The sequence below is a fragment of the Columba livia genome, chromosome 5 (genome assembly GCF_036013475.1).
Source record: "Columba livia isolate bColLiv1 breed racing homer chromosome 5, bColLiv1.pat.W.v2, whole genome shotgun sequence".
NCBI classification, from domain to species: Eukaryota; Metazoa; Chordata; class Aves; order Columbiformes; family Columbidae; genus Columba; species Columba livia.
The window spans coordinates 11,145,085-11,166,071 of NC_088606.1; the positions used below are offsets into that span (position 1 = coordinate 11,145,085).

The following is a 20,987-nucleotide window of genomic DNA, read 5'->3' on the forward strand; positions in this document are numbered from 1 at the left end:
GTGTGTAGTAATTTCTTTCAAGGAAAAAATATCTCTGCCACCATGGTTCTCTACACCACCGGTGTCACCTAAACCACCTGGACTGTTTGACATGTTTTGATTACATGGAGCGGTTCATTCCTTCACATCAGTTAACAACAGTCTCCTGGGGAAGTTCTGGGAAACTGCAGAAACATGCCATATGTAGTACTTTAGATTTTGAATCTGTGTATTCTAACATAAAATTATCACTTAATGTGGTTTAATGAAAGCTGAAATACATTCAAATTTCAAAGACATATATAGTGCAGTTTTACATAGTTTATCAAACACAACCTATTAAAATTAATGTAACTGTAAACAGGAACTGAAACATACCTCAGTAAACACTAGGAGAAAGCTGGGAACAACTGACATGTATATAAATTAGCCATGAAAGTGAAATGTGCTGCCTACACAGTGTTACACTTGCTATTAAATGCTGAAGGGCCACAAAGTACACCATCACCATATGTTTGAAAACTGTCATGACTCACACAGTTCAGGCTGATGAATAATAATATCTTCCTTCATCAGTGTGTAACACTGACCAGAAATCTACCCAGTAAATGGTTCTGTAGTGCGCCACCACTTAACATGCCCCATATCCTTACAATTAACTACATAACCCTAAAAATGTTACTGCCGGGTTTATCATGCAGCAATGCAGAAAGCACTCCGAATATCTTTAAAGGAAAGTTCACACATTTGTCATTTCCCAGCCCACTCATTTTGCAACCAAAGGAGGTTGGAATGTTGTGTTACTGGCATTCTCATTAATTCCATTTACCTTCTTTCTCTTTGAATTTTTGGTTGTGAACTCTGTTGGGTGGTGCCCCAATACAAAGTTCATACTGTGAGATTGCTTTTCTATTTTACATGTAAACATATACTAGAATGAAAAGTTGACATGTCATTGCTAATTACATATGAAACTGAACTTTCGTGCTAAGTGGCTGTTAGCTAATACCTATAAATTATAGACTTGAGACAGCAAGTAATAAACTTCTTTGCAGCCTTTAGAGAAAGTGTGAACCTCATGATTCAAAAGCCTGAGAAAAATCTTCCTGAGATGGAAACGTGCCCTGTCCAGTAGCAACTCTTCAGCCACATTCTCCCAGCATCAGCCTATTTTATTCTGTCCAATGCCAATTGGATTTATGGCTGCAATACCGTGGTAACTGTTAAACATGCCAGCAAGGCTCCAGTGTCACACTGAATAAACCCCTTTTCCCAACAGCAAAAACAGCACCAGGGAAGCAGCAGCAGAGGAACAGAGCAAATGAATTAATATTGAGCATCTCTTGTCAATTAAAATGACAATATCCTATGGCAGAGCTGATTTTTTCTTTGAAGTGAGCTTGAATTCTCTTTTGACACGAATTAGCACCTGTGGCTATTTACTCATATGTCGGCTTAGTATTTTGTTCTGGTTTTCGTGGTGGAATTTTTCACGAGGCCTGGAGAAACTGGAGGTTTTCCAGACATTACATTAAAAGGGAAATACTATTTTGGTAAATGTGAGAAGAAGGTTGGTAAGTAAATCCAAAAGACATTTTCTTACATGTTCATTGGAATTTAGTTTCCATTTTGTCTTTCAGTCTTGTACAATTTTTGACAATTAAGAGTTTTCTACCTAAGTTGTTATAGTTTCTAGAGCTACCAAGGTCAGAACTGTCTTGACTTGGTTTGTTACAGAATATTTGTGCTGTGTCACACCATCTATTTTCTGTGACACCCCAGAATAATAAAATCACTTGGAAAGCAATCAAGGCTGTCAGTTAATCTCTTCTGAAACTGGCAGTCCATGGATTTTGCCTTCTAATACAGCCTTGACTACAAAATCTGTTTTGCAAAACAACCCTCCCCCACCCTGAATCTAGACTTCTAATTATTCAAATCGTTCTAGAAATTAAAATCTGTAACTTTTTTGGAAGCCTTTAAAAGCAGCCAATGTACACTACGCACTGATCCTCACATGAAAAAAATTTCCACAGCAGGGATATATTACAAAGATGGAGCCAAAATTTGTCAACAGGAAGTTCTTTAACAATGAGATATGAGCAGTGGCCTGAATTTCTTATGATTCTGAAACTTGCATTTAGCCTGTTGATGTGTTTTGGCTCAGCTGGTGAAAGCTACCGCAGCCAATTCTGCAGCTGAGTCACATCGGTGGGTTCTGTGGAGGCAGCGGTGTGAGCAGAGCCCTGCCGAATGCCGCAAGTCCTGACTGGCACGGGGGCTGCTGGAAACTCCTGCCAGTCGTGGCCCATCGAAGTCGCCTCAGGGCTGCTCCAGCCCAGGCTGGGTGGTATCAGCGTCCTGGCAGCCTCGGGAGATGCCCACAGTCCTTCTTGCTGCCTCCTGCCATCTCAGGCCCCGTTCACAACACCCCTGAGGAAGAGAACCTGCACACACCAGAAAGTAAAACTGCTGTGCCTTTCCCTGCAAAATCTATGAAACTCAATTAAATGGGTGTCTGGTTTGAACTAGTAAAACACAAGCAGCTGTACAAACCAGCGACCATGTCTTCAGAGCATTTACATGGCTTCTAAAACAGATTTCAACTGTGGGTAGTCCTATAAAATAATATTTCTCCTGAGTAAGAACACACTTTAAAAGGGATCATGTAATTTTTTGCCTTTACTATTTCTCGTCAAAAGCACTGCTTTTGCACTTCCACAGCATCTGCTATTTGAATGGATCAGTCAGCTAAATCTCACAATACTTGGGTAAACCTTAACCATTCATGAATGCAAAGTCAAGGCACAAAGAAGTGATTTATATAATAATGAATATTAACTACTATGTATTTCAATATGATTACGGTAATCTACTTATAAATTCTCTTTAAGAAATAACCTCATAAGAAATGAAGTTACTGTGTTTCCATTGCTACTTCTTTTGGAGAAATGAACCTGAATATTCAGTTATGGGGCTTATTATTCTGTGAATCAGTTTATAGCAATCAGTGGATATATTTTTTAACATGAAAATATCAATCACGCATATTACAGTTGCAGGCATATATGATCCTTTCCTGAAAACACTTCAATTTCCCGGTCTTTATGCAAAAGACTGGCCCACGGGCTCTGCACAGGATGTAAATGAAGTTCTTGTTTGGCTAAATCGGATTGCCCTGTAGGACACCAATCTTGGTTAGTGATACTGGAAGCTGAAAACCGCAAACAGAACAGTCCCCTTAAAATGAGGCCAGGAAGGGTCAGATTCTAAATAACAAATCTGAGTTTTGGTCTAAATAGTTACTTTATCACCAAGAATTTTCAGTTAAACGTATCTTCTCAGTAGTTGCTACCATTGCTTCTAAAACTCCTAATGGAATTTAGAAATGCATTTATTTTTAAGATGTACAGTTCTCTATTAATCATATATAAAGGTGCTACAATCACTTCACCCAGCCTTTAGTTGGTCAGCTTCTCAATCCCCATTTGACACTTCCTCCTACTCCTCTCATATTCTATCAAAATTAATGCTCCAGTAGAGAAATTCAGCGAAGAGCAAACCCCCACAGATTACCAGAACACAAGCACCCCAAATCAGTACAAACTATGCCAAATTATTTGACTATTACCAAACTATTGTTGCTTTATTACGTACTGATTGAATGCATGAGACAGATTAAAAAGGCACATGCTGACACCACTAAATACGAAATACTGCTGTTCCTTCTGACAGGATTAGCTAAGTACCTAAATGATTGGCACACTCCCCTGTATTTTCCCTATCCTCAGAAAACGTGCACAGAAAAATCACTCTTTGATCTATTGCACTAGCTTCAGTTGCTGCAGCAGGCCTTTGTATACATAAAACATTTATTTTTAGTTGTCTGTGGCAGCTCCTTATTCTTCCTTTGATGTGCAGAGGATTTATGATCAATAATATCTGAGAGCAGCTGGCATTAAAACCTCTCTGAGTTAAGAAAAAAATCAAAAGTAATGTGACACTGGTGAAAACGATACGGCTTTTGACCATTTCAGAAAATGTAATTATCTCAGCAAATGTATGTGGTTTTGGTAATGAGACTCAAAATTTCAGAAGGATTATTTTTAATAACATCTTTTCACAGTGGCTTTATTAGATATTCTAAATAAGAGCTCAACACTCACCCAACAGATAAATACCCCATTCCTTCAACAGGGGGTAGATGGAAGGACACAGAACTCCACACAGAATCTTCATGAAGACAACGCCGTAAAGACAAAAACTTCACTTACAAGCAGCTAAGGGCTGAATCCTGGCATGAACCGTCGTATGCTGATTAACTGTTTCTGTGTGATCAACACTAAAATTGCACATTCAGAAAACTGTATGAACTGTGACTGGGCTGAAGCGCAATCCAAACCCCCCATCTGAATTCCTACATCTCCCCCACGCCAACAGTGGAACGCTTATTGTATCTGCATGATGAGACATATTAATTCAACTGACATATAACACTTTTTTTTGTCTTTGGATTAGTTCTGGTAGTGAATCAATTCCCTGATCTGGTTCAGCAAGCAGACACAAAAATGCCTGTGTTAATAAAAGTGGGCAGCTCAGAAGAGGAAAATGCTTCTTTTGATTGCCCTCTGCCCACTTAAAGTGTATGTGGCCCTACCTCAGGGATCTGATGCACAGGCTGTCGGAACACACGGCGATCAATCACCAGTCCATTGGGGTTCTGGTCTCTGCCCTTCAGGGATATTTTCTTATATTATTCACTCATTTTTTTACAATGGAACTATTTATTAAAGGGTGCGTTCGCATTGTGGTCAAAGCTTATATGCTGCAAGATATGATTTACTGTAAAGCCCCAAAAAATGACCTTACATACCCGCAGCAGACAATTTCAAAAATTTATTTTCCTAAAGAAATATGGCATTTTGTAACTTTTAAATAATTATATACTTTTTATAGTACTGATGCAGTAAATAACATTCACAAATAATATTTTCCTCAAAGTGTTGGTTATCACCTCAGCTAATGCTATTAACAACTGTTTTCATTTACTAATAACACAACAGCTAAAACCACAGTTCAGTGACTGTTTTAGCCCCAATGATGGTGTCATAATTGTAAGAAACAGTGTGATCCACTACTATACCATTAAAATGTATTTCATCTTGCAAAGTCAATACTGACAAACCTCCTTCTGCTCCAGCTGAAAAAGCCTGTGAATAAATCACATCATGTTCAAAGACGACAAAGAGGTCAATGGCTACTGAGCTGACATTTCCAAAAGAACCTTCCCTGCAGCATAGCTTTAGGAAAACACACTTCATTTGACAACATACATTATTTTTAACAGAATCCTCTTAGGAGGTACTGTATATATATATATATAAAAATCACTTCACTGTATAAATGGACAGAGAGAACATTCCAAGGAATGGAACTTCTTTTAAAATTATGGATACATGGCATTTCAAGACTTCATGTAAACCAACCGTTTTTCCAATCGATGTTAAATACCTTGAGGCCAGAAAGATCCCCCTCAAGCAACTTCTTTCAAGTGCCTCACAAAAACTGGTGAGAATAGCATGTTTTTTGAAAGAACTGATGCAGTAGAAAGCAGTATGAATTAGTACTAATGTTGTTCTCCTCCATACATCCAAGTGTACGTTTCCTTTTCTACCAAGATCAAGTGACTGGCAATGCATCTGTTTTATTGCTCAACAACTAAAATCTTTACCAATCATAGGTTACAGGAACTCTTGTCTAAGGGGGGCATGTTTATTTTAACTAAACCAAAAATATCTAAAATCCTATTGCACTAGTCATTTATATGAAATATCTTAATCACCATTAAAAATAAGAAATAAGCACACTGAAAAGAGGATTATTCTAAATTTATTGTGTATATACTCACAAATTATACTTGTTCCTTCAAGCATGTTGAATTATTTGTGGACAGCTACCACCCCAGACAGACAACTGCTGCAAAATGAGGCATTTTTGTCTTTACATACTAATATGGTTGGTGGAGACATCATTCTCTGACCCGAGTTCATGAACAACATACTGATTTGCATGTTCTTCAGGAGCTATCATTCTGGTAAAAATGTGACAGTTGTGATCCATCCCATTTAATGTAAACGAGGAACATCTTTTGAGAGTTGTTTCACTTATGTTTTGGCTGGGAAATATTTTAGATATTCTTGGAATAAAAGGAAATCTACATAGTGATCATAAATTAAGACCAATGGCAACTTTTATTTACATAGTTCAACAAACAGATTCAAGCAATTATTACATGAGTCCTTCAGATTCTGAACATCACTACAAATGAGTTTACAGCAGGCCTAGCCAGTGTTGCATTCTTCATGGAGCTGTGACCACTAATTTCCAACATTTTTCTTTTTCCAACGAAGCCACCTCAGAGCTCTCACCAGCGCTACTTGTCCCATGAGGAATGTGATAGTAAAGTTACGTTTATACCAATCTCTAGGATTCCAAAGCCAGGAAAATCATCAGCACACAGAACAAGAACAGGAGAAAGATAACATGATTATATTAAAATATCCTTTGGCACTAACAAATGACAGTTCAGTCATAACCTGCGTTTTCCAGTCTTTGTTAAATTTGTTAAATTTCTTAAATAAACCTATGAAAAGGTCATGTGAATATCCACATCCATGAACAGGTTAAATGTGGGCTACAGGGCTACAACCATTGAGAGCTTAACTGTAAAAAAGATAGAGATGTGTAGTTTTATGACCAACTGTATGTGATATCAGGTAAGATAAAATAATTGTAACCATATCTCGTGTTTCAGAAGTAAAGCTTTCTAGAAGAATTCCCTGCCAGTGCTCTCTACAGGTAAGATTTGTTTGTGCATGTATGAAGATGCGTGTGTTGGAAAGGGCATAGCTGGTCACCTATAAGGGTGGGAAAAAATAAAATAAAATCACACTTCAAAGACTAATTGTATAACCTAATACAGGAAACATTATCTTTCTAATGCAGTACCTTTTAAAGGTGACGCCTTTAATATTGCCAAAGTTAGTCTTTATATCTTCAAATAGGCTTATGAAGTGTGCCTGACATCTGGAACAGATTGAATATATAGGTAGGATAGTCTACATCAGCCCTTTTTAGCCTCTGAGAACTTAAAGCAAGTTCTTGCCCCTGTTACAAACTAAAGTAATAATATAATTTCTTTCTAGTTTCTAACAAGGATCCCTCCCCCTTTTTGTAAAATTCTGCACAAGAAGCAACATAATACACTTATTGTAAAACTAGTAGTGAATATTAAACACCAGGATTTAGGTCTTCCCTTGAAATCTCTGTGGGGAACCTTGCATGTACAGATTTAACATAAACCTGACATATTAACCTTTCAGTAAGGATAGCAGCCCAAATCACACCGACAAGCAGCACTGAGCTAACCTCTCAAATGTCATGTCAAATCAAAATATTATGCTAACATTGCAACTGTTTCTTTTCACCCTTCATGTCTCATTTCCCATATCCTTCTTGAATTTTTTCCCTAAACTAGACTGTATTTCCAGTCTAAGTACCCTGACCTAAATATTCATGGTGCCTATGCACACTCACTGCTTCAATTTTAACTAAATTTTAGAAGTTCCAACACTTCAGCTGCCACAGTTTTCAGGCCAGCTGGCAACACTGCAAAAGTACATACAGCTGATGGCATAAACAGATTTTTGTAAATATGCCCCCTAAAAATCAGAATGCCTGTGAAAAGCTCCACAGCTTTCAGGGCTGCGCAGGTCCACTTTGAAATTACAAAAATGCAGCTGACACCACCTGATTTTACAAGGCAGCAACAAGGAAGGTCATGTTTAGGCACAAAGCCTGAACTCTTACCAATGAAGACAGGACACTATCCTGAGGTCACTGCAACAATGACATCTGGTGACCAGTTTGAAGATAAACTATTTGCTTTCTCACTCAGCAGTTATAAACAATGTCTACAATCCTCCTCTTAAAAATATTTACTTTCCATCTTTTCATGCTGTTCCATAGGTTTATAGTGAGGTTTTCCCCACCTGCCCTCCCCCACAGGCAAGACAAGATGTGCATATTTCTTTTAAATATTTGTCACAGTAAAATTGTTCTTATAGTCTGTTATGGCATATGCACGATACAAAGAACCCTCAACCACCATTTGTTATAGATCAGTTATGGTGATGGTAGAATTCTCACTAGCGTTACACCAATAGCATTACACCCAATAACAATTGATAGCTTTGAGCCAAATAATCTTTCAATCCAATACAGAGAAGAAACTGCAGTTGTGGTTTCATATTCAGTGGGCAGCGCTACTGTAACCGGATTAAGCACTATCCTCCTCCAGCTCCCCATTCCTCCCTCATTTCCAGGCCAAGTGTGCGAAAGGTAAAGTGTGTTTGCAAGTCTTTTTTTTTTTCAGTTGTTTCAGATCCGCAACCCAGCTTATTAAGTTGTTGTACAAGCAGTTACACTGACACAATGCAGCAGATGTTGTGAAGATGCATGGTGGATGCGGGAGTACCCAGCTGTGGCTGAGGTTCTACACAAGATGACTTCAGGTGATCAGCTTACTAAGGCTTTGCCACACAAAACACCCTTAAAACTCAAGGCTAATCACTTTCATTTTTACTAAATGCTTGCAAAATAATAAAAACAAGAATACTAAATATTACTCTCATTAAACAATTTTCCTTTGAGATGAAGAACATTTACTAGTCCTTATTTAACAGTCAACTAGAATCTGTTGTATAGATATTTCAACTGTTTTAGTCACATATTTATCAGTTTCAATTAGCAGCATAAAAAGACTCACGCCATAAAAGAAAAAAGGGAGTGCCTGTTCCTATCTCTGAATCACAGAAATGAGATTAATCTCCCCACTCAATAAACAATAAGCAGTAGAACTCAAATCATAATGCAAATTTATGCCTAATGCTAATAATAGCATTTAAAAAAAATCAATTTCTAAAATGATCATTTCTGTTTTACCAATTATGGAAAAAAGTTTACTTTTTGAATCTGATGTATAATAGTCAATATAAATACCTTCTACCTACCTGTTATACTGCATATGCTTTCTAAAATTTTTACTTAGAAAGTCCTTGTAAAAATCAGCCATTTCTTCTGCATTCAGTGTTGCTTTTTTCCCTGAAAATAAGTTTTGGCATAACAATGTCAAGATAATTCTTTGGATTCAAACACTGGGTTCAGATGCTGGAGAGCAAGGTCTGACTCCTTGCTCCTATGAGCTTCCTGTGTAAGCTTGAACAATTTAACACACTTTTATCTTCCAGCTTTTTGAAACTTATCTACGGAGCTCAGCAGGTTAAAAATACTGATAATCTTGAAGCTGGCGTAACTCTTAAGCCCTTATTATTTGTGAAAGTGATGATGTTTATCAGGTCTTAGATTATTTAGGGAACTAATGGACCCTGATGAAAAAGTCCACAGGTGTAGGAGTATCTGTCCTTTGAGTAAAATTAATCTCTCACAGGGCTGAAGTCTCAACATTGCCAGTAAGAGCACTTAGTAACTTAAATTACCCCCATAAAGCAAGCCAATAAATATAGAAAGAACACTACCCATGGCTGACTTCATGTTTTCAGACATATATTTATTTTCTGTTGCTGTTGATTAATTTCAAGTAACTTATACCAAAGAGTATATGTCCTATCAGATTTATTAACAATGTAGTAAACAATTATTTTGTGAAGAAATGAGTACAAGAGATTACTCTGAATACTCCACTCTCATAAGCGGAATATAAGAGGAAATGGGTTCCCTCCACAGAACTTGAAAGGAAAACCTGTGGCTATAGCACAGAGGTAGAAGCCTGAGAAGCAGCGAATATTCTCAACTCTACCAGATAATTCATATACAAACTTTCTGGCATTTTCAGTGTTTCTAAAATGAGGGTCAACTTTGAATGCCCCAGGGGACATGGATATGATGAGGGAGATGGAACTGTGATATTCAACTTGTTGGTGTTCCAAAATGCATTTTAAAGCTCCTGAGACTGATCACAGAACTATAAATTATTGATCAGTTTTATTTGCCGTTATTTACAAATCTAGTACATTACAATGGATTAACATACTATGTGATAAATTCAGTCTAAAACTATTTGAAGGCTGCTTACTTTACACCTATAGTTAATTTGTTTCTTGATACTGGTATCAGCAGAACTGATGATAGATTCACTTAGATTAAAAAGTTTTGTTCCAACTGCTCATATATATAGTTATTACTCTTATTTATATATATACACAGCTGTATTATAGAACAGAATTAATCCAACACATGCAACCAATATAATTTTATCTCTAAGGGATGTACATGTTTACTATTTTCTCTTTTACTTCTAGGATACAAAAACAAAACGACCCCAAAACAAAATCAAAATGGCAATATAAAAGAAACATTTTCTAAACAACACGGAACTTAATTAAAATTATTTCTCAACCACACACTGACCACCAGGATACAAACAGAAGAGAAAAATAACGGTCTGTGATATACAGAATGTCAGATCAGATGCTTTACTAAACTTAAATACATTGTCAGTCTATGAACAAAATGTTCAACAATGGCCAATTCACTATTATTACGAAGGCAGCTTCTTTTCAGTTTCATATAATGAATTAGAAGCAAATATTTGACAGCAACTGTGCTCAGGCAGACAGCAGCTGCTGTCTCCTTCAAAGCCATCTTATTCTCCCTCAAGGAAATATAGTGTATTTGTTGTATACACTATGGACTTGAAGCCCAAGAGTGTGAATTTATCCATCCAACCATAACATGCACTTGAGGCAAACGCTCTATATGTTTAGCTCAGCCAGCTCACTGGGATGGGAGGTGTGAAAGGAAGAAGCCCCTTCCCCTCTTTAGACTACAGAAGGATTATATTACCTGGCTAGGATTTCAGCACATTGCCTCCAGCTCCTGGGAAGGAGTTAGGGCAAGAACAGATGATGTGACCCCACACATGCACATCTCTGAAGAGCTCCTCTCTTCCTTTTAAATCCTGCCCTCAAGATTTACTTGTGACAGAACACAAAGAGCACAAACTAACAAAATTCGAAGTTAAACAGAATTCAGAATGCATCCTAAGCTATAAACAAAGATCTCACTAACCTGTGTCATCTCTTATTTCCAGACCCTTGGCTTTCAGTCTTGAATAAATAAATTCTTCTTTTTCCTAAAACATGTTTTTCTACATTAGATTCTGATGTACTCAGTCCTTGAAGTTAACCATTGTTTTTCATCACATAGCAGTATAGTGCTTAACACTCTCTGAAATAACATGCAATGCTAATTAAACGTGGAAATGCCAACCAAATGTTTTCCTGAATCTAGTTAAACTGGTAACTTTGTCACTTAGATCCTGCTACTTGTATGCATCAATTAATTCATGCAAGTGTTCTACTGAACCATATAAAACATATTTGTAGAGTAAAGTTACAGCTAAGCTTCAGTATTGTTTGACAGCATCCAAATGTTAGTTTAGAAGGCAAACAGTGAAGATCCAATACATTGTATAACTGAGAATTTGAGCATACAGAAAACATACAGCCTTAAAAAACTGCAATTACTTAGATGGAAACAGAATAATCTGTACATAAGTTTATCAAACTTTAAAAAAAGCAGTTATATGGAATTAAAAAACGAGCTTCATGTTCTCCAAGATCTTTGCAAATTTTGGGAGGATATGATGATCAAAGATCATCACAAATGATGGTGAATTACACTATTATTCTTCCAACAAAATTCAGTGTCTCCTAACCAATGCTGCAGCCAGGAAAGATGACAGACCATGACTGAAAAGTCCCCATTTTAGCCTTGTTGGGGTGCACTGCCAGTGCAACAGGGCAGGTACCTCATTTACCCTTGCTGATTACACCTAATTTCTCTCACTACAGAGCAAGAAAAGCTGCACAATCATTTTCAACAGCTGTTCTAGTCACAGACAGGTCTTATATATAGGGTAGCTAAAACTTTCAGTACGAGATGGGAAAATGAAAAAGTAAATAAAATTACAGGTCAAGAGAGGTTCTCCTCCCCCTCTGCTCTGCCCTGGTGAGACCGCATCTGGAATATTGTGTCCAGTTCTGGGCCCCTCAGTTCAAGAAGGGCAGGGAACTGCTGGAGAGGGTCCAGCATAGGGCAACGGAGATGATTAAGGGAGTGGAGCATCTCCCTTATGAGGAAAGGCTGAGGGAGCTGGGTCTCTTTAGTTTGGAGGAGACTGAGGGGTGACCTCATTAATATTTATCAATATGTAAAGGGTGAGTGTCAGGAGGATGGAGCCAGGCTCTTCTCAGTGACAACCAATGATAAGACAAAGGGCAATGGGTATAAACTGGAACACAGAAGGTTCCATTTAAATTTGAGAAGAAAATTCTTCATGGTGAGTGTGACAGAACACTGGAACAGGCTGCCCAGGGAGGTTGTGGAGTCTCCTTCTCTGGAGACATTCAAAACCTGCCTGGATGCCTTCCTGTGTAACCTCATCTGGCTGTTCCTGCTCCAGCAGAGGGATTGGACTTGATGATCTTTCAAGGTCCCTTCCAATGCCTAACATTCTGTGATTCTGTGATACACATCTAAACAGCAATAAAATATGCAGGCTCTTTAGTTTTGTACATAATTTTAAAGAAATGAACGTAAAAAAAATATTTTCCAAGACCTGAGTGTTAAAAGAAAGTAACGGTGGGCAGAACCGAAGGTTGCCTCACGGAGAGCAAACCCCCTGACTCGGGGTGCGCGGGCACGGCAGCAGGCTCACCTGGCAGAAGGCGCGGTTCTGCTGTGCCCAGAAGCGCTGGTTGCAGGCCTGGGCCTCCTGCCGCGCCTCCCGCAGCCGCCGCTCCAGCGGAGACTCCTCAGGGGGCACGTAGAAGATGACGGGGCGCAGGTTGGAGTGCTTGTCGGGGGGGCCGATCCAGTCGCTGCGGGAGTGGGGGGGAGGGCTGAAATTCACACCCTTCAAAATACAAACAGAATTCATCATGATGGTTTTACGCAAGTTTTGAAGAACATCCCAACTTGAAATAAATCCCAAAACCCCACACAACCTTAAAACATCTAAGCATAACAAGTTCAGAAATTATGCACGTTAATTTACCCTGACCAAAAACATTTAAAATTTACTTTTAATTTAGGAGTGCACTATAGAGAAGACACCTTTTCCAACACCTTTTCATTTTTGTTTCACTGATATTCCACTTCATTAAACTATTCGATGGCAGGAACTGGCAGGTATCTAAGCTTCCCTGTAAGGAACATGTAACAAAGAACTGTTGTTTTTACATAACTGAGGACCTGGACCCCAGCAGGGGGGAAGGACCGAGAGACATCAGACTATGAATCCTTAATGTAAAACTCACTCTCTTCCCGGAATATATACTGACACCTGTATACATATTGATACTTGTATTTACAAATTAATTTAGGGTGAAGGGTATTGTATGTAAACTGAGGCAAGCATCGGGGTATTCTGTAAACCCTGAAGTACCCAACCAATATGGAAGAGGGGAGAGAAACTGCAGCCAGGATTTTGGGGGGGACATAAGCAGGGGCTTTTTGGTCTATTACGTGTGCCTACCTTTAGGTAGAGCACCCGGTGTTGCAATATCGTTATTTAAAAAAATCGCTTTGCTAAGAGATCCTGCCTGAGCTTATTATATTTGCAAAATAATTGTTTCCTACATTCCTAATCCCTGTTTTCTTCGTGCGTTTTTGTGGACGCGCACAAGTGTGACTTTTCAGGCCGGGTTTAGCAGGAACTGGCTCCAGCAGCCCAGGACTCCCCGCTCCGTTTGTAAATCGTTTTCCCTCAGCGCCCGGCGCGGGAAGGCCCGCCTGGTGTTTACAAACATTGAGAACAGCGGAAAACACACGAACGACTAAAGGCGGCGGGAACCGCAGGCTTTTATCGGGACACGCTCGCCCAGCGACGCCCGAGGGGGGCACCAGGGCGGTTCCCCGCTTCCCCTCAGGCGGACACCCCGGGGCTGCCCCGCGCCAGGCCAGCTCCAGGGCGCAGGAGCTGCCTCTCCCCGCTACCGCCGCCCGGATTTACCGCGCTCTCCTGCCGCTCCCCGCGCCCAGCCGCGGAGCCGCCGCGCGCTGGGAAAGACGAGAGGAAGCAGCGGCGGCACAAGCTGCCCGCCCGCAGCGCCCGGGCCGCCGCCATCGCCCGCCTCCTGCCGGCCACCGGCGCTTTACGGCGGTGTCGCAAACGCAAGGCCGCCCGGAGCGCAGCGCTGCGGCCGGGGCGGTGCTGGGGAAGGGGCCGCGCTGTTCCCGCCTCCGCCCGCCGGCCCGCGGGGCGGGGCTGCTCGGGTTCGCCTCCGCTCGGCCCCAGGCGCAGCGCCGGGCCGGGCAGCGGGTCCCTCGGCCGGGGCCGTCGGCGGGTGAGGTGACCGGGTCAGGGCGGGGGACCGGGGGAGAGCGTTACGGGCGGGGGCGCAGCGGAGGTTTGCTCGGGGAGCGGGGGGAGGCGGGTGGGGGCGAGTCTCTCGGCAGGTGCATACGCGCCTCCCCCCGCCCGGGGTTGTGTCCGGTTCCCCCGCCCGGGGTTGTGTCCCCTCCCCGCTTCGTCGGGTCCCATGTCCGGGGTGGATGAGAAGTCGGTGCCGGGGGTGTCTGTCTGGAGCAGGCGGTGCTGAGCGGGAAGCGCCGGCTGCGGGGCCTGTGCGGGGCGGCAGCGCTGCCGGGGGCCGTGCCCGCCCGGGGCCGTGCCCGCCCGGGGCGCTCCGGTTTAGCCGCTGTTTTTCCCCGTGGCCGTGGGTGTCCGGGTTTGTTCTGCGTCGCCTTCAGCTGTGGAGCAGGTGGGGAATGGAGGACTGAAGGTTGTGGGTAGAGGCTCAGAGCGGGTGGTGCGGTAACTACAGCATCGGCCCGAGCGGGAAAGCGCTGTGCCGCGATAGGTGAATGGCTGTGAAATATCAGCCAAGTGTTTGTTGTTTGTTTGGGGTGTTTTTGTTTTGTTTTCATTTTATTTTTCCTATTGCTAGCGATACTTAAAATAGCTGCAATACTAAGAGTGCTTTAGGATGTTGTGAAAGTTGTTAACGTGTCACATGCTTGTGTAGCACTTCATTAATCACGAGACCTGTTCTTACTTCCCTGCTAGTTTGTCTGAAACTGGACGAAAGAAGAGAATGGATATGGGCAACCAACACCCCTCCATAAAACGGTTGCAGGAAATACAGAAAGAAGTCAAAGAGATTGAACAGCAAGTGGTTGTCTTCAGTGGTCTGTCTACTGATCCAGATTACAAGAAATTAGAAAGGAGTCTTACCAAACAGCTTTTTGAAATAGATTCTGTAGACACCGAAGGAAAAGGGGATATTCAGCAAGCCAGAAAGCGAGCTGCCCAGGAAACAGAGAGGCTGCTGAAGGAACTGGAACAAAATGCAAACCATCCACGCAGACTGGAAATAGAGGCTATATTCAAGGAGGCACAGTCACTTGTGGAGCGTGAGATTACACCTTTTTACAAAGGGGGTAACTGCATAAGTGACGAATTTGAAGAAGGTATTCAGGACATTGTATTGAGGCTTACCCAGGTGAAAACTGGAGGGAAAGTTTCTTTACGCAAAGCAAGATACCGCACTCTCACAAAAGTATGTGCTGTTCAGGAGATAATAGAAAACTGTGTAAAGCAACAGCTGTCCCTGCCACTCTCTAATGAGGCGCATCCTTCTGTCTCCAAAATTAACTCGGTGATGTGTGATGTGAACAAAGCAAGAGGAACTCTAATTGCGCTTCTAATGGGAGTGAGCAGTAATGATACCTGCAGGCATCTGTCCTGTGTGCTCACAGGCCTCATTGCTGATTTGGATGCTTTAGATGTCTGCGGTCACACGGAAATAAGAAATTACAGAAAGGAAGTAGTGGAAGAGATCAATAAATTGCAGAAGTACCTGGACTTGGAAGAAGAAGCAAATTCTACTCACGCTTATGATTTGGCACAAAATCAGTCCATTCTAAAAATAGAAGAGATCCGCAAGAAGATGAAGGAAGTTAATTCTTTACTTTTAAAAACAGAGAATGCTTCTGATTTGTATTTGGGGTCCAAAGCAGAATTGCAGGGATTAATTGCTCACTTGGATGAGGTGAGTCTAGGAAAAAACCCCTGTATTAGAGAAGCCAGGAGAAGAGCAGTAATAGAAGTTCAAGCTCTTATAACGTATATTGATTTGAAGGAAGCACTCGAAAAAAGGCAAATGTATCCTGAGAAAACTGCTGCTGAACATCAGTCTCTTAAAGCAGTTTGGACTGTTCTTGGAAACTTGTCTCAGATTCAGCAGGAGGTGATTTCATTTGATGGAAACAGAACAGATAAAAATTACATGAGATTGGAAGAACTTCTCACGAAACAACTTTTAGCACTTGATGCTGTTGATCCACAAGGAGATGAGCGGTGTAAGGCTGCCAGAAAGCAGGCGGTGAAGCTTGCGCAGAATATTCTTTACTACCTGGACATGAAAACAGATGAATGGGAATACTGAAACAGCCATGGCCTAACACGGAAGAACATTTTTTCCTTTGGCATTTTATGCAGATCATTGGCAGCACATAATAAAAGTGGTGTGTTTTGTGCTTGCTTAAATCACAGAGATTGCATAAGCAGTTGACTTGGCTATATGTCTGCTGTCCCACGCAGTTACCCACTTGCCATGGCAACTGTCAGTACGCCGTCAGCAATTCTGGTCATTGCTATAAGCGAAGAAGTGTGATTCTCTGAAGGAATAGCTTAATACTTGATCAAATGGCCTTTTTTTTTTTCTGTTTTTGTTTTAATAACCTTGTGCAATGTTCAGTGAATGCAGATTTTTCAAATATGCAGACTCTTGTGGTATGGCACTGGTGAAACTATTCAAAGAAGACTGGATGTGAAAATTAGTATTCAAGCATGAGGCTCCATCCAGCAACTTCATAGCAGTCTGGATATACTCTTAATGTGCTGTTATGACAACGAGTATTAAGGGCAAAAGCCTGCTGGCTTTTGGGTTGTGCTTGATTTATTCCACCAGTCGCACCTTTCTTAGATTTTTCAGTTAATGGAGCTATAATGCCAACTGCAAATTAGCGTTTACATGGGCAAAGCTAATTATGTCTATTTTTTGTAATACCTGAGCCCTCTGATTTGTAAAAACAGGTCTCCTGTTGGTGGAACCTCTTTCAAATTATTGCTTTAAGATATTGAGATTTGGAGAGGAAAATCTGTACATATATCCTGACCAGATAAGTGGGATTTTGAGGATTTCACACTGCCATCCATAAACCCCTGAAAACTGCACCGAACTTTATTCAGTGGCTGCTCAGGTGTCTTTCTAAACTCTGCTGCTAGATCTGGTTTTGACGTGTCTTTTCACATCTGGTGAAAACAGAAACAGAATTCACTTTGAAGTGAATGAGCATTTTGGAATTATTTTTGTAAAATTAGGTAGCTAGCTATAAAGTTGTCCCTAATGATGTAAATTGTGTTATATATTTCATACTGGTCAGGTGTGGCTTCAAGCATGTCTTGTAAAAGACTCGTGGCAAATGTCTCCTTGCAGCTCACTTAATTGTTTTAGTAACTTCGTAAATAAGCTTTCATATACTATGCACCTACCTTTTTATTTGTGGCTGCTAGTGCCAATCACATTTCTACTATAGCATGTTTTTTGGCATTTTTTGAAGCATGGCATTAAAAGGAATTAATTATAAATATATTTAATTACAGATAATTTACACTTAGCTCTTTCACATCGAGTTAATGAATTATTGTTCTATAGATGATGATTTGCACCACTTTAAGGAGTAAAAACCATTTCAGATGTTAAAATAAATATTTTTAGATCTATTTTTGAGTCATGAGAGAAGACAATACTGTCTGTGAGAGACAAGTGCCTTTATGACACCGCTAACTTGCACCATCATATGTAGATACAGGAACTGTTTACTGGCAGCTTGATACATTTGTAATCTTTGCAAAATGGATTTCTTACATGTATGTAATTCTACTATACTATAGGTCAAATTAACGTAATACGATAGGTGACAGTTGTTCTATAGAGTCCTGAGAATGAGTATCGAATTTGGGAAATATGGATTCTGCTTAAAAACAAATTAATTGAGGTGGAGATGGGGAGCTTTGGGCAGGTCTTCGTACCTGTTGCTATGAGAGGGAGATAATATGTTTGCTCTGTAACATGCTGCGAGATGTTGATGGAAAGCTGCATACCTTCAGAGTGTGAATATATTTTGTTTGTGATCATCCTGGTGATTGCTTTATGATTTTACTTGCCAAGTATGATCTGTTTTTTCAACTGAGTGCAGTGCCTAAGGCACAGTTTGGCAATGACAGAGTGTTTGTTGGAGGATTCTCTCTGCTCCTTCAGAGATACAACCCTGTGAATTTAGCTCTCCGTACCTCAAAAAAAAATTCCCCTAGTTAAAATTCCAATCTCTATTTATATATTATGTGGCTAACACAGAATGTTAATAATGTTATACACCTGGATTATTTTACTCATTTCAAGCTTTCTACATGATTAAACCGCAACTTCTGATTTGCACTTTCATTTTTAGGAAATATAAGAATTAGATAGCGTAATGATAGTATTCATTTTTCTTTAGTATTACTGTCAGGTCTGCAGTGCTTACTTGTAGATTGCTTTAACGATTTAGTGTCTGTGTTCTTTGGAGGTTATGTATAGCTTTATAAATGTTTGAACCTCTTACATAAAAATGAGTAAGTATAGTTTTCAGATCTGTTCTATTTTAAATTTCTATGTCTTTTAGCTTTTCTGAATGAATTGTTATGCCTGTGTCTCTAAGAAGGCAAATGTGTAAGGTTAGTGTAATTTTGACTGAGTTCAGTAGCAAGATATTATGTGGATTAAGCTTTTTTCCATTGTTCTGTAATCTAATAAATCGACTATTTAAATTTTATGGTAAAATCCTCATCTGGAATGGGATTAATTCATAGTTTTTGCATGAATGAAAATAATAAACTCAATATGCTTAACCAAAAAAATAATGCACAGATTTCTCAAAATCTTGCTTTTGTGCTGAAGAATGTAATTTCTCTGGTTTTTATATCCAAAGATTGAGGAACACATCTTTTCTTTCTGGTATGGCAGGCTAAAATAATCAGCAAAATGTAAATGGACCAAATTGCAAAAGCTTTCAGTTTAGTACTATACTGAAATATAACAACTTTGTGCTGTATAATCTACCTTAGAGCAAAATAAATGATTGCATATTTGGAGGAGAGGTAACACTACATCGTGATTCCTATATGTTAATTGTTTTTCATTTTAGACTAGTTTTCTTTGGTTCTTTCAGTGTTCATTTTTGTTGTTTAACATTCAAAGTATTTTTTTCTGTGTTATCAGTTTGGAGGAAATTTTTGTTAAGTATGGTTCCTACTTTTTCAGTTTAACAGAAATTAGTGTATGTGCTCCTAATGGTGTATATATCTTGATTAGTTGCTGTGTAGGATATGTTGTTTGTAAATACAAATTCAAGATTAAATATTGCTGTGTTATGTTATAGATTATTAATACAAATACATTACCACGTTTTACTAGATTTTCATTTGAATGTTATGCCCTGCTGCCTTTCTCTATTTATTTTTGAATGTGAGTTATCAGAATGTAAATTACATCTGTCTTAGAAAAAGTGTTTTTATTAAACGTGTAGACATACATCTCTCTTTATTTTTTCTCTCCTTTAAACGTTTGCTTTTTCACTGCTGTTTTTATGACAATAAAGTTCTTTGTGTGGAAACTACTCCTGCCTCTACTTGCAAAATCTGATGCCTTTTGGTTCTCTGTACTTTCATTTTCTCACATTAGCATCATTACATCCATCTTCAGCAATAGCTTTGCCTGCTCCTGGGCTTCAGGTGGGTGATCACTGCAGAAATGCTAATGGATATTTTAAGATCTTGCCACTTTTTGGCTGAAGGATGCTGCCTTAACAGATGAGCTTGCAAAACTGAAGGTGTGAGGTTTCTTCCTGTGCAAAGTCAACAGGGATTGAAGAACCTTTAGTAGGAGTTAAGCTAATCTGGTTTTAAACTGTGTGGATGAGGCATGTTCACATGATTGTTTTGATGGCTCTGTATGTTTTCTCAAGATGCAGTGAGCCAAGTTAGCAGCTCACTGCTGATGGAAATCAGAGACTCTATTTCTGCCCAGAAAGCCGCTGGCTTTGTGCAGTTTGTGCTGCTTCACCAGCTCCTGTGAGCTGATTTAATCCAATGAAGCAGGAGAAAACAAACTTAACAAAAATGGAGGAGGGAGTTTTCTGTGGGTTTAGTGAGTCGAGTTGGCAGGTAGAAAAGCTTCGTGTGGTCTGGAACTACTGCAAAATGAATGGGTGGGTCATGTGGCCTTGGGTTAGGGAGCAAATGTTGTCATTAGATGAATTTTCTGCATAGTTAAATTTCTGGAGGAGAAAGAATGAGAGAAGGTGGCATCATCGGCTCCTACAGACAAGTAGGAATTTGCTGCTTTAGTAATAGGATATGATGCAGGCAATACAGATGAATCACATGCAGAAAATAAAGCAATTGCTTTCAATTGCTCTTTTGTGTTACACAGAAAGCGTTCATGCAATAAAAAGCACAGGTGATCATGTCAAAGTACTATACACAATCTGGAAAAATCTTACCCAGAAGACATTGGATAAGAATAAGGTTTATAAAGGTTGAATGTTCCTGTAGTTAACAAGTTCACTGTATCTTATTTTCTCTCCCTTTTAACAATACAGCTTACTTGAAGGAAATATATTCTTTGAAGACCAGTAAATGGTATGGGTGATGGCCCTGGGTGTTGCTCAGCTAGCTGCTGGCCTGTTTGTCTTCCTCAGCTGTTTACTCATCAAAGGAAGGAATTTGCCTTGCTGAGAATTTTGTTGTGTGTCTGGGACAGGTAGGTTTGGGTGCCTGAAATGGTTTAGCTGGAAAAACTCCATATCTTGGTTCCATA

At 40.0% G+C, this 20,987-nt stretch overlaps 2 protein-coding genes across 5 annotated transcripts; one reads left to right on the plus strand and one right to left on the minus strand.

Annotated features, from left to right (window-relative positions):
* Nucleotides 1-6,211: 6,211 nt before the first annotated feature.
* LOC102098238 (cytochrome c oxidase assembly factor 8) lies at nt 6,212-14,210 on the minus strand. 2 transcript variants are annotated; one of them, XM_065063377.1, is made up of 5 exons: nt 14,075-14,210; nt 12,779-12,976; nt 11,128-11,191; nt 9,051-9,141; nt 6,212-6,462 (listed from the first exon to the last, which is right to left on the minus strand). In XM_065063377.1, exons 1-5 carry the CDS (start codon nt 14,186-14,188, stop codon nt 6,357-6,359), a joined length of 573 nt encoding a protein of 190 aa, XP_064919449.1. In that variant the 5' UTR covers nt 14,189-14,210; the 3' UTR covers nt 6,212-6,356. The 2 variants fall into 2 exon arrangements, with proteins under 2 accessions (XP_064919449.1, XP_064919448.1); XM_065063376.1 differs by lacking the exon at nt 9,051-9,141.
* Nucleotides 14,188-19,785, plus strand: BAG5 (BAG cochaperone 5). 3 transcript variants are annotated; one of them, XM_065063366.1, is made up of 2 exons: nt 14,188-14,408; nt 15,131-19,785. In XM_065063366.1, the coding sequence occupies exon 2, from the start codon at nt 15,159-15,161 to the stop codon at nt 16,509-16,511; it is 1,353 nt and encodes a 450-aa protein (XP_064919438.1). In that variant the 5' UTR covers nt 14,188-14,408; nt 15,131-15,158; the 3' UTR covers nt 16,512-19,785. The 3 variants fall into 3 exon arrangements, with proteins under 3 accessions (XP_064919438.1, XP_064919436.1, XP_021148131.2); XM_065063364.1 differs by having other exon boundaries at nt 14,258-14,413; XM_021292456.2 differs by lacking the exon at nt 14,188-14,408 and adding an exon at nt 14,464-14,825.
* Nucleotides 19,786-20,987: the final 1,202 nt, after the last annotated feature.